Source organism: Camelus ferus, chromosome 4, assembly GCF_009834535.1.
Source record: "Camelus ferus isolate YT-003-E chromosome 4, BCGSAC_Cfer_1.0, whole genome shotgun sequence".
Taxonomy (NCBI): domain Eukaryota; kingdom Metazoa; phylum Chordata; class Mammalia; order Artiodactyla; family Camelidae; genus Camelus; species Camelus ferus.
This window is the reverse complement of record NC_045699.1, coordinates 62,976,434-62,990,882: the sequence shown is the minus strand read 5'-3', so window position 1 is coordinate 62,990,882 and position 14,449 is coordinate 62,976,434. Positions and strand designations below refer to the sequence as shown.

The 14,449-nt window shown below is 36.2% G+C and overlaps 1 protein-coding gene across 5 annotated transcripts in view; it reads right to left on the bottom strand.

The window, feature by feature from the left end:
- CNTRL (centriolin) overlaps positions 1-14,449 on the bottom strand; it is a 76,429-nt gene that overhangs the window by 33,628 nt on the left and 28,352 nt on the right. For 2 of the 5 annotated variants that reach the window (XM_032478329.1, XM_032478331.1), the window contains 5 exons: positions 13,148-13,342; positions 8,761-8,914; positions 7,530-7,750; positions 4,230-4,406; positions 1,936-2,070 (listed from right to left, as the gene is read on the bottom strand). In XM_032478329.1, the coding sequence (XP_032334220.1) occupies positions 1,936-2,070; positions 4,230-4,406; positions 7,530-7,750; positions 8,761-8,914; positions 13,148-13,342 (882 nt within the window). Of the gene's footprint in view, positions 1-1,935; positions 2,071-4,229; positions 4,407-7,529; positions 7,751-8,760; positions 8,915-10,557; positions 10,741-13,147; positions 13,343-14,449 lie in introns of those variants that run through there. The other 3 variants (XM_032478330.1, XM_014565265.2, XM_032478332.1) reach the window with 3 other exon arrangements.

Sequence of the window (14,449 nt, the reverse complement as noted above, 5' to 3'; positions counted from 1 at the left end):
GCTAGCATATTTTCACTACTAACAAACTAACAAACATATCTTGACCCCACAATTAAATTCAGACAATGCCTCTTTCAAGTAAAAAGAAACAGCTAAAATTTTTCTAAATTGTATAGAAAAATAGTTCTATATCCTATTGATTTTATTCCCCGTGAATACCTATATTCTACTTGAGTGATTAATTTTCTTCAAACTCGGTATAACACTGTTAACTAAAATGGAGAATTCAGCCCTGCAATGAACATGCCTGCCTCATCTGAAGTCTTTTATCTGTAAACTGTCCCTGCCCTTTGCCCTGAGGCACCCATATTTGGCCACAGGTGATCCGACCCAAGGACAGCAATCCAGTGACTAGCCAGAAAACGAGTTCTCACTCTCTCCAAAATTTGAGCCAAGATCCAGTACAGCAAGTTGGTATTATAAGAGCTAGAACTGTAAAGTTAGGTCAGATTGGGGCTGGGGTCAATGCTGTGCCAAACACAATGCCCAGAGAGACAGAGAAGGAGAAATGAGAGCTGAGTAGGCCCTAAAAGATGGACACTAGCAAGCAATCTGTCTCCTTCCTTGAGCTAGTGTTAGGTTTCAGTTCACTGCAACTAAATGACTCTGACAAAGACTAATTAGAGTTTAACTTGTACTCCTTATCAGAAGGTTAGTAAGCAAAGGACCTAGCTCTAACTGAGTCTCACAGCATTCTGGAGAGTTGACCTCAGTTTCTACCTTGGAGAGAAGGCACCTGAAGAATTTATTTTAGTCATTTTCTTTAAGAGATATATCCTGAAGTATTCATGGTTGAAATAAATATGGATGAGATTTTCTTTAAAATATTCCAGGAAAAAAAATGTGGACTAACTGAAACAAGAATGGCAGAATGATGATAATTGTTTAAACTGTGTAAACAAAAGGGTTATTTTCTCTGTTTTTGTTACTATTTGAAAATTTCCATAGGAAAAATAAAAATCCAATGAACACCCAACACACACACACATACACACACACACACAACTCACACAAGAATGGAAAACATATATAACTTTTATGATACTTGCTTCAGAAGCTGAAATGATTAAATTCTAGGTTATTAAATTTCCTTCAACTTTGAGGAAAAGATATTCAAGGCATTGGAAGATGAGAGAATTTAGTCCTATTTGTCAGAAGCCCCCCACTACATGACTTTTTGGAGCCTTCCCCCAAATCACAGCAACTCAGCTCCTTTATTCCTGGTGGAGTAGAGCAGCTGTCACCTCAGGCAGCCAAGTGGCCGCTGACCTCACAGATCCAGAGAGCTGCATGTTGATCCAGGTACCTGTTTGTTCAGACATCTGTCCTCTCTAAGAGAGTTTAATTACCTGGAAAATCCTGTCCACCTGCTTCGCCTGCAGTTTATTGGGCAGATTATTGTGATAATAGCTGTAAAAATATTCTGCCAAAGGAAACCCTGACAAATGTAAAATGACTGCATTTTTAATAATCCTTTTGAGAAGAGGATTGTGAAAACTTTACAATTCAGAAGTTCAACTGCAACTCACTCTAGTTAAATTCCTAAATCATTACAAAGATATTTCAGTGGAAGAAGAATGCATCAATCTGATAATTTTAGCTCAAATTGGTGACAAATCTGCGTTTAGGGGAAATGCAAGGAATTGCTGTCACCATAAGTTTACACAGTGTTCTCTGTTTATTATGGACACTACCTCCACCTCTTAGCACCATCATAACAACACAAAGGATGTGTATATTAATACTCTTAAAATGATGGGCTCACAAAGGAACAGGGGCTGCGGTACTGTCCCATCCAGAGTCCCTTTTTTCCAAAACATTCATGTTGCTTACTACTGCATGCAAGAGCAGGTTGTGAAGTGTTTTGACTAATAAGGATGGCAGCATCCTTGGGTGTCCTATGTAACGATGTACTGGGAACCAACAAGTCTCTACCTGCAGCTGTTTCAGTTGGGCGCGGAGCTCACTATTTTCTTGTTCCTTCTCTTCTGAGAGCTCGGCTTTTCCAAGGGCATTCTCGAGGGCTTGCTTTTCCTTCTCAAGTTCTGTTTGAAGAGCTGACTGTTCTAACTATTGCCGTAGAAAACAAGGATATGAAAACATAAAACAGCAATAATTTATGATCTAAAAAGGCCTAAATAAATTTACATACACACGCAATCCCATGCTAGCTATGGTTTAACAGTAACTTAGTTTTATGTTATGAGAAGCCCAAGGTAATCTTTTCACATGCCTCCTTAAACAATTAATACTTAAGGAAAAGTAAGCATCAAAATTAGCTCAGCCCAGATACACCAAATCAGAATCTCCATGGGTGAGCCCTTTAAAAGCTCTGTGAGTGATTTAATAATTACTGCTCTTTTCCCTTAGACCAACATTTCTCACACTGTGGTCCTCAAATACCTGCATCAAAATCACTTGGTGAGCCTGTTAAAAATGCAGATGCCCGGACTCCATCAGACTTGATGGGCTAGGATTTCTAGGATGAGGCCCAGGAATCTGCATTTAACAAGCATTGCAAATGACTTTATGTAACTAAAGTGTACCAATCAGAGATCTGTAAATCAGAGAGAAGATTTGTTATGCTCCATACTCTCAATGTGTGTTTTGAAGATCAATCCTGGCAGTCTTGATGTGACCACAAGAATTTGTGAAAAGGCCAGGTTGTTATAATATTTTTGTCAAGACTTATGAGAAAATAAATAAAAGACAATGGAAGTACAAAGGATAATGGGTTTTAAGCTAGTAAGGGCTGGCTTAAAAACTCTTAAAAGAAGAAAACTTATTTGAAAGGAGATGGCACCCAGAAATTTTATTTACCATTATTTAAAAATATGTATTTACTGTTACTTTAATTGTTTTCACCTCCTGTTTTCTGCACTCTGATCATGTCAACTAATTTTATAAAACTTGGTACTCTTGAGAAATATAATCCTGACAATTGGCAAGTGGTCATTTGATATCTGATAAGTAAAGAAAAACAAAGTAACATAACTACTATAATAAGCTAGACCTACTTTCATTTCCTTTTCTAACCATATGAATGCTATTTTACATGAATTCCTGGGATTCAAATTATCTTATTTCACTTGCATCTAATTAGGACATATTGACCTTCCTCATGTGCCCGACATATAAAATCTGGGTATTCACTGTGCTCTGCATCTAGTGGGAGAGATGGACAATCTAAACAGATGATTATCATACACACGATAAAATGCTTTGACTGAGCAGAGGTCAGCGGAAAACCAAAGTAGAATCCTGAATGTAGATTTTCAGTAGGCAGGAGAGGAAAGTCAGGATGGGCTTCCTGGAGGAGGATGCAGCCCATATGGCCAATAGTTTAAAAAAAAAAAACAAAACCCTGTATTTTAATGTGATCAAGAATATACTATAATTGGCTTCTGTCTGCCTCTCTGCCCTTATCTCTCACCCTCATTCCTTACTCCTCTCCTTGCTCCTGGCATACTGGAGGCACACTTCCAGCACTTCAGATGCATTATGCTCTCTCTCCTGGCCTCTCTGCCTAGAACATACCCCTTACCCCTCTGACCCCTGCTCCCTCTGCATGACCAAATCCTAGTCATTCTTCAAGTCTCAGTTGCAACATCATTCCTGTAGGGCAGTCTTCCTCGACCACTCCTCTCCCGCCATAGAATCCTATCCCTTTCTTTCTCCAACACCTGTTTCACCTACTAGACTGTCGGCTTCACAAAGACAGTAACCATTCCTGTACAATTTCCCTGTAGCATCCATGGCACCTCACCCTCAATGGGCAATCAATAAGGATGTATTGGATGAATAACTATTTCTCTAATTTGCAAGCACAATTTAGTGGATATTTCATCCAACTAAAATAGGAAGTAGCAAAATAAAATTTAACATCAACTTAAAAGAGGTCTCTTAAAGCTGTTTAGAGAAAAAAAACCCTAGAATTTTTTGATTATCAACTGCTAGGTGCTTTCAGGACCACTGTCTCACTTACCCTCACCATAACCCACTTTATAAATGAGGAGGCATTTGTCAGAGGCTCAGAGCCACAAAGTGATCTGCCCATATTCACACAGGGGTCATATTTAAGCTCAGAATGTCTGACTCCAAAAATGTGCTCTTCTCATCGCTCCACATAAATTACATTAAAGTGTTTAATCTTAGATTAAATTAAAGGAAAGCTGACATGCTAAGGCCCAGGCTACTTGGTTTCTAGATGGCTTTATGCTCTTACTTACCTGGCTGAGCCTTGTTAGTTTTTCCAACTCTTCTTTGAGCTGGTTGGCTTCGGCATCCCTTATTTTTAACTGAGCCTCTAGTTCAGCCTCATAGGCACTGAGATCTCCTTGGGTCTGCTGCAGGGATGCGTTCACCTCATGCTGCTCCTGGAGGGCGCTTTCCAGCTCTGCAAGATCCTGGAAGGAGTCAGTGTATGTTTAAGTACAGAATCCTCACTGTGCTGCTTACACATCTGCAAATCATTATAAGTCACTTGAGCACTGTAAACCAAATGCTGGCCAGCCAGCGCTGGCCTGGCACAGAAAGTCTTCATTAGCCGTACGATGAAGCTGCAGGCTGTGTGAATCCACGTTGGAAAACAAAACTCTGACTAAAGGTAATCAGAAAAATCAGTAGGCTACAACATATTTTCCAAAGTAACCAGTTGTGTGATACTTTAAACGTGTCTGAAAAACGTGTCTGAATACATAGGAAGAAAAAAAGACAGGATAAAATTTAAGGGCTATTTTCCATGAGACATTGGGATAAATGTTTTCACACTCATTATTTCATCGCATCCTCACAATAACTATGTAAGGCAAGGCATTAACCCCATGTTATAAACAAGGAAATGGAAAATGAACAGCTCAGTAAACAGCACAGGGCTGTGCAGCTAATGTGAGATTTCTGACTCTAAAGCCCACACTCTTTCTACTAAGCCACGGTATGTTTACTCATCAGAAGAACAAAATGGGATAGCATTCTTTAATATTAAGGATGACAGAGAAACTTAAATGAGTGCTAACAAGAACACAAGTACATAATGATTAGCATACTACAGTTCTTTTTTTTTTCTTAACATTTTTTATTGATTTATAATCAGCATACCACAGTTCTGATTCATTCTAGCTCGTCTATTTTTTATTATTAAACATTATAGCTTTCATCTATTTATTTGGGATCTTTCAGAATTAGGGGACACTACTCTGGATTAAAGAGGAGGATCCTGTGATGAGAACTTCTATAGAAGAGTTTCTCAATGGGGGATCCCAAAGACCACCTGGCATCTGAATCATATGGGTTGCTTGTGTGAAATGCAAACTCTACATATAACCAACAGAGAATTAATAAACAGAATGCACCAAGAGTTCTTACAAATTATTAAGAAAAAGATAGGTGACCCAATAGAACAAATGGGCTAAGAATATGAATAGGGAATTCACTGAAGAGGAAAACTGAAAGGCAAATAAACAAATGAAAGTTGCTTAACCTCTCCAGTCATCAGGGGAAAAAGCAGTCAAAACAAGATAGTATTTTGCACAGAGCATATACGAACAAGTTAAACAAACCAAGAGGACACAATCAGACAAATCTAGAGTGTAGGACACTCAACAGGACTACCAGCAGGACTCTCTACACACACACATACACACACATTCACACACTCACAAGCTATTAAAGACATTCTTGGCACACACAACTGGGGAAATCTGAATATGATTTAAATAGATGATACTAGGGAATTACTGTTAAATTTCCTAGGTGTAATAATGGTATCATAGTGATGTAGGAAAATGTGCTTATTTTTAATAGCTGCGTACTGAAGGGATGATGTCATAACACTTGCAACTTCCAAACGACCCAGCAAAAAAACAGATATAGCAAAATATTTGTTGAATCTAGAAGAGCACACAGATGCTCACGGAACCATTCTTTTCAACTTTCCTGAAAATGTAAACATTTTCATAATAAAAGGACATCATTTCAAACTCATTAGCAAACACCAAATCTGATAAAATGTTAAACTTCCTGAATTTGATCATTATTCCATTTTTATGTTAGAAAATGTCCTTGTTCTTAGGAAGCACACGCTGACATATTTAGAAGGTAAAAAGCAGGATGTCTATAACTAATTCTCAAATGATCAGGAAAAATTTTATATAAAAATGTATATAAAATCATGTAAAATTACACGTGAGAGAGATGAAGCAAATATGGCAAAATATTAATTGATGACTCTAAATGAAGGGTACAGTGACTGTTCTCTAAGCTTGAAATTATTTCAAAACTAAGGTTTACCAAATAAAAGTTAGACAACACTAAGGTGTCAGTAAGGATGTGGTGTAATGGTAGCCCTTATATTGCTGGTGGGAATAGAAATTCATATAATCACTACAGATAGTAATTTGACAATATCTAGTGAAGTTGAGGACTCACATACACTCTGACTTGCAGTTCCACTGAGAACAAAGTCCCCAAGCTCAAGACATGTGTTGTGTTACTCTCAACATCACAATAGCAAAAGACTGTAAACCACCTCAGTGTCCTCTAAGAGGAAAATGAGTAAGCAATAAATTTGTGGTCTATACATATAATGAGATGCTACATATATCAATAAAAATAATCAAAGTAGAGCTACATGTATCAATATGCATAATTCTCAAAAACATAAACATGAAGGAAGGAAGTGGCCAAAGAATACACTATGTACTGTTTACATAAACCCTAAAATTATGCAAAACAATACTGTATGTTTATGGATGGATACACATATAGAAGAAGAGAGATACAGGGAAATAACAACCATATTCAGGATTTTGCTACCCCTGGAAGGGGGTACACTGAAGCTTTCAAGTATATCTGCATGTTTTATTTCTTAAGCTGAGTTGTAAGTACACGGTATTAAGTATTTTTTGATATTTTTATATGCCTGCTAAATTTCATAATATTAAAGCATATTAATTCAAATTTCCAGAGCCAGCCCTACTGAGGGTGAAGTTTGAGAATCTGGGTTCTCCTACAAGATAAAGTTTGCTGCAAACAACTAAAACAGAGCAAGTGAAATCTCCAAATAAATGGCAACAAACTAGGTATGGAAGGGTATAATTTACAATGCTGTGTCTGTCTTGTTAGCTGTAAAATAATGCTAAAATTATGAAGTAATAGCAACAAGAGTAAGAAAAATTATGTTTTGCTTAATTTTGCTGCACAAATGATAAAAAATATGAACATTCAATACAGCATTTGTAATAGCTACAATTTCATATTCTTCAGAATTATCTGATCACAACATTTTTCAGGATTAGAACTTCAGCTAAAACAATCTCCCTTGTCTTAGTAAAGGAAAAATAATGGTTCCAAGTATGTCAACAACTAAAGCTAAAAAGACCCCAAAGAACAAAACAAAAAAACCCCCACTAAATATCCACTAACACTTTTGCCACTTCTAATTGCACCGTTGCTAACTTCCTTAACTAACTTAATTGGACATCAACTACTTCTGAGGCTAAGGAAAACAGGTAAGAAGAAACAAATCATACCTTCCTCATATTTTCTGCATCCAAGGCAACTATTTCCAGTTGGTCCCGCTCCTGCTCAACCTCAGTCAATCTCTGCAGCAGGGTCTCCTTCTCATCTTGTAGCCTTCTGCATTCATTCTGGGCCTGAGCTGCCTGGCCTTTGACAGTCCCCAGGTATTCCTGCAACCCACTGATGACACCTTCTAAGTCCTTCTTCAGGGCTTCATTTGCTGCTATCTGGCCTGAGCAAGATGGAAAAAAGGAAGGTGATAATGTATATGAGAAAATGCTTTCAAGATGTATAATTACTGTATTTTGTATTAGCTATTTGTTACTTGCTAAGAATGAAATTCTAAGCTTCCAATTATTTCCTATCTTATTTTTCTTTTTCAAGATATAATAATAGTTTTTCCCCCTATTATCCATGGTACAGCAGTATTAAGCAGGTATACAATAAAAATAGTATATTCATTAAAATGCTTAATTCATGCTTTAAAAAGTTTAAAGGAGTAATTTCTAAACAAAACAATGAAAAATGTGCAGCAAAACTGAGTTCTTGCCACTAGATACACAAAACAAAATCACTCAATATACAAGACTAATCTAAGACTGGCAGCATAAACCAGTAACCTGGAGATTTAAAAGAGCAAACCAACCATATATTGGGTACCTGTTATGTCTGGGCACTTTATGAACATGATCTCATTTAATCTTTCCCAAAACTAACGATTGTGATAGAAATAACTTGTCCCAGGTCACACAGCTGATAATGGCAAAATAAGGACTGTGGTCTTTTTACACCAAACCAAAGCTATCATCACCACGGCCTATTATCTTCCTCTCCCTCTAAGTATGGCAATGTCACAATTTAAATTTGCATTGCAAAAATAAATCCTAAAATTCTTTCTACATTTTCCTTATAACCAGACACTAAATGTCTGATCTCAATGCGCTCTTTGCTCCTGAAAGGATTTTATGCCTTAGAAAAAGACAACCACGTGCCAGAATTTAACATGATCATGTATGGACTTCTGGATTATTGAATGGAATGACCTGACTCACAGAACATCAATGCAACAAAACTAAAATAAATTTTTCAAAAATTTTATTGAACATTTTTGAGTACTTTGTAAATATTTCCCTGTCAAATACTAGTACTAACAGCTGAAGCATATTCAGCCAATATCTGGATTAATGCCTGTCATTTGTCTTTTGTTAAAACTGAAATTGATTTTAAATAATAAATTCTCACCCTCAGTAAGCTGTTGTTCAAGGTCCTTAATCTCTTCAGTCTCTTTAGCAATTCTAGAAAGTATCTCGTCCAAACGGCTTTCAAGTTGCTTGTACTGCTTGTTCATAATGTCAAGCTGTTGTTCTTTACCTCTTTTCTGAGCCTTCATATGGCACTGAATAGAGAAAAAAAATCGACAAAATCCCAAATTCTTTAAACTCTTATAAAAATATTAATCCTTAATAACATTTCTAAGGAAGAATGGAAAACACAATGTAAAAATCTGCATCTACTTTGTCTCAGACTCTTGTTTTCACATGAGCAGTTTTCATTTAAACCTCATGATAACCTGATGTGGGAATCATTTCCATTTTACAGATGGATAGATTGAGGATCAGGAAAATTAAATGATTTTTCCAAGGAAACAGCTAATAGGTAATGTAGCCAAGTTCGGTTTTCTTTGCACTGCATTAAAATGTGTCATTTTTAAAAAGGTTTCCAAAAAGTTAACTGATTATATATACATATATCCATAGAAAAAGACTATATTCCAAAATGTTATCAAGGATTATATCTGGGCAGAAGGATTACAGGAGATTTTTTTTCTTTTTTATGTGTTTTCTTATGTTTAAAAATTTTAGAATAGACAAGTAATACCTTTGTAACTAAAAAAAGTTACACATAATTTTTAAAAAGTTTTCGAGGAAAATGAAATAAATAATTCCTTAGAATTCAAGTTTAATATCGATTCCTTATGCAAAGAAACGTTTTACTTTTAAGTTCCATAAACTAGGAGTTGAGAGTACCTCAAAGACCAACAGTAATTCTCAAGATGGAGGCCCCTGTGGAGACACACGCCCAACCATTAAATTGCCCCTGGTGGAACACAGAGCTTTTCACACACCCACACACCCACACACCCTCTCACACCTGGACAGTCAAAGCATTAGAGTGCTATTGTTATCTGAAAGGATTGGATTGTATTTCTCAGGTCTGCTAAGGGAAAGACTGAGAACCAATGATCTAGTCTAACTCTTGCTTTTACACATGAGAAGACTGAATCTTAGATCCATCAAATGACTTGCCCAGATCTCCTTAGGCAACTGTTCATATGGAGACAAAACAATTCCCCAGAGCACCTGTGCCTTCCCACTCACACTCTCACAGCTGGCTCTCATTTGCCCCCACAGGATCACAGGAATAGAACAATAATAAATTAAAAGAAAGTTATCAGGAGAAAGAACTATCTTACAGCCCAAACAACAAACTCCAAGCTTCTCAAGTCTAAGACTCATTTGATTATAAGAGAACATTCTTCAATTTTACATGTCTACTGCCTCCAAAGACAAGAAAGAAAACTGTCTTTATTTTTGAAGAATAAATGAGAGGCAGTTTGATTGGAAAGTTTTTATTTTACTACCATAAAACTTGATGGAATTCTCAAAACTCTTCTCCCACTCTCCCAAAATACCTATCTGGAACCTTTCTGAAAAGGCAACTGCAGATAAAAGCTTAAATTCTAAGTCAATTTAGGATTTTTATAGCTCAAGAAAGATTTTTACAATCTCTGCTTTCACTTCTACATCAATAAATCTTTAAAATTTACCATTAAAACTTCCACTAAAATCTCTTTACATGCAGTACAAAAAAAAATCAGTTCAATACGCAATAATCTGCATTAAACACATGGGAGGAAAAGTAGATTCAGCGATTTTCACTACCGTAGAGCTCACAAAGAGGTACTGTGAAAACAGGAACTTACATCTCTGACTCCACCTCCTTTTTAAGTCCTTTGTACAGAGAAAGAAATGATCGTACCTTAACTTAGAATTCGTCCTGTTAAAACTGAGCCGTTGAGAACAGAGCACTTATGGGCAGAAGGCTTTCTAATTCTGTCTTCAAATTCATGTGCACTTCCCTCTCTGACAGCCACATTTTCGTAAGCGCCTCCAAGACTCTAACTTTCCAGCGCTTCAAACCACACTCCTGGCACAGACAGAGCGGCAGCCTAGCCCGTCCAATCATAAGCAGCCTTTGTAAGCAGGCCCTACCCTCTGCGCTTTAAATCACAACACAGGAAGCGCCCACAGGCCAATCACGCACAATCTTTGCAACAGATTACTGGAGGCTAATTCCCTCCAGGGTACAGATACCTTTTGCTTCCACACGGCATTGCCAGATAGGGAAGAGGGATAAAAATCTTCCTTTATTATTTTGCTCCTGTAATATCTGTGCTTCTAGCTATGAACACTTTCTATAAAACAGGATTTGATTTTTAAACAGTAACTTTTCATTTTGACAACTAGTTAAATGCTTGTTTGTTGAGAACTTGATGAGGCTTGGCTCTGGGCTAATTTTAAAAATAATTAATCTCTTTAGACCTTTAATTCCTTTGTGAGAAGAGGGTCATTGTACTAGCATAAATATGGGGTCTGCCTCTTCCTAAAAGGGGGAATTTGGGAAATCATTTAATTTTTCTAAATCATTTTCATCTTATGCAAATTAAATAAAAACACGTAAAATGCATTTGGCACTTAATATATTTGCTTCCCATCATATCTCAGAGTCCGTTTACCGTTTTCTAATCTCTCAAGCTTTTACTTCTAACTTCTATTGCTATTCAGAAAGATACTTCATCCGATTAGATGAGTTAATTAAATGTCTGTATCTACAGAAAAATATGCAGAGATCCCATTCTTGATTCTTTCTCCTTTGCACATTTTGTAGCTTAAAATGGGGTGCCCAACACTGGCCAATAAGGTGACTTTCTGCAAGTTAGAAAAAGATGTTCCTTCTGGTGAACAAATTAAAGAGACATCATCTGTTGCTCAGACTAAGGCTGTAACCCTGAAAAACCCCGAGCCTTTAGGAGTTTTAACAATACCAAAAAGGAAACTTAAATCTAGTTTGTATGTTTCAACTTCACTAATTCAAAACTTAAATCTAGTTTGTATGTTTCAACTTCACTAATTCAGACTGATTTTGGCTACCTTCAAAACTTGGATGCCTTTCCCACTTCTCATTTAACTCCTTTCTACATGTAATTCACAGAAATCCAGTAAGCATTACACTCTCTATACACCAAGAATATCATAGTCATTTGCTGAAAGCAAACATATAATCTAGGTTCCAGTTACACTCAGAGATCACACAACCAGAAGGAGCAGCAAAGACACTTTGGGTGGTGCGGCAGGTTCTTTCCTACCTTCCTCGATGCATGCATTCATAAACATAGTGCTGGCCCCTGGGGATACGGTTCCTGTCCTCAGAGGCCTTACATGGGGTGATAGACTTCTGAACAAATAAATTCAATCATGTAAGATATTATTGACCATACTACATATTACTTAAAATCTCTAATTTTTCATGTAATGAAAATTCTTTAAAATCATCAAGATTACTTTTGGTTTCAATTTTAATACTAAGTCTTGGGCTTTTTGTTAGAAAAGACCTTGTGTCTGTGATAATATGGCCACCCCTTGTCAAAATTAGCTGGCTTGCAAAAAATATCTACAATATTTTACTAAAGTGTTTAAAGGGATAATTAAATAACTTGTCAAGTACCTAAAGCAATAAAGGTGTATTGTTCTTACCATTTCAAATTCTATGATTTCTCTTAATCCAGAGAGCTTAAAGTTTTTTTTTAATCTTATTATTCAAAATATACCAGTAAAATATGCAGGAAATATTTTTATTTCTATTTTATAAATACTGGCTAAAATATAAGCCATTAGTAAGACTTTTCAGACTCCATCATCTAACCACATGACCACCTCTTGCCACATTTTAGGAAGACATATTCTAGAGAAAGGTTTTCTTCTTAAGGACAAAACAAAACAATACAAAACAACAAATAGCTTTAGTGGAATATTTGCATAAAGGATTAAAAACAAATAGAAAAACGACTCTGAGCCTCCTCCACTCTCCCATGTCACCACCTTGCTCTCAGGGAAGATGAGGCAAGGAGAGAGAAATAGTAAGAGGTTTGGAGAGTACCTTAGAGCAGGTTTCTCTTGATTTGAAATATAATGAAATTCAACGACTTTAAAAAATAAATGTATCATGTATCCACCATTCTACTGAAAGCTACCTCCTTCAAGACCTGGATTCTTTCATTTTAAACAAACACACATACACACTATATATATATATATGTTGTATGTGTATATACCTACATATACGTGTGTGTGTGTATATATATATATATATATATATATAAAAATACACATACATACACACATATTATATATAACATACACATACACATAAACATTACATCACTCAAACTTGTCCATCAAACTAAAAGAGACTCTCAGAACTCTGAGGCTAAAGATGATGAAACATAATATCTAGAAAGAATGATATTCTAGTTCCCATAGAACAAGCGAAAATCTCTTCATTTACTTACATGTTTTGGATCTTTGGAATCCAGACTATCTATGACTGTTTGCAGGTCCTTGATCTCCTTCTGCTTTTCAGCAATTTCTTGCCTTTGCTCTTCCATCTGCATTTCTAGATCCAGAGCTTCTTGGCGTAATTTATTCAGAAGTTGTATCCTACCACTCAACTGCTTGAAAAGAAATTCTTTCTCTGCTTCTGAAATCTAATACCCCAAATCCCAACAAACAATTAACAGAGGACAGCAATACTGATTTACAAATTTACAGAAAACAATTGTACAATTTAAAAAGGTATTCATGCTCTATCAGTTTTTTCTCTAATAAAAGTAAAATGTTGGAGTTACCTAGGCATTTCATTCATATCTTTTTTCAGTTTTTTTTTTTAATGGAGGTCCTGGGGATTGAACCCAGGACCTTGTGCATGCTAAGCATGTGCTCTATCACTGAGCTATACCCTTCCCCCATACATATCTTATACTTTTATCCTTCCTATATGTAGAATATCTTACTTTATAAAAGTTTATGAAACATAGTAACAGGTAGAAATGAAGTTGTCATCCAAGTATAAATAACAAATTATTAATAATAACCATAATATTAACAGTAGCTGACTTTATATAGCACTTATCCTTGTATCAGCATATTGAGTCAATAGATAGTGTAATGAAAATTTTAGGCTACATTATATTTACTCATTTAAATTATTACTTTTTCTAAGCACATTTTGTAAGCATCCATTTACTTAAAAATTATGTACATTATTTATTTCTATCAATATAAAGCTTTGGCCAGTACTGTTAGGAAACATTCTTACTTAATTACCGAATCATTTTTGATATCTCCCTCCACCTCATCTCCCATTTTCAATTCATCTTTTAAGTCCTATCAGTTCTACTGCCAGGTTTACCTAGAATCAGTCTGCTTTCTCTCCATGTCCACCATCACCTCCATAGTCCAAGCTATTACCAATTCCTGCCTGTACTAAACAACAACCTTCTAACCACTGTACACATCTCCATTCTCTCCATTTTTCTCATCCCATTTCAATCTCATCAGTAGCCAGAGCGATCTTATAAAAATACAAATAGGATCAGCCACTCTAGTACCTAAAGTCCTCAAAGTTTTCCCATTACATTCAGAATAAAATTCAAACCCCTTAAAATGGCCTATGATGCCTGGCATGAACTTTAACCTCATCTTCTACTACACCCTCCCTCACTCTGCAGAGGAATCTTTAGTCTGAAGTCTGCATGCACTGTCCCCTCTGGCTGGAATACTCTTTCCCCGAACTTGGCCTCACTGGCTCCTTC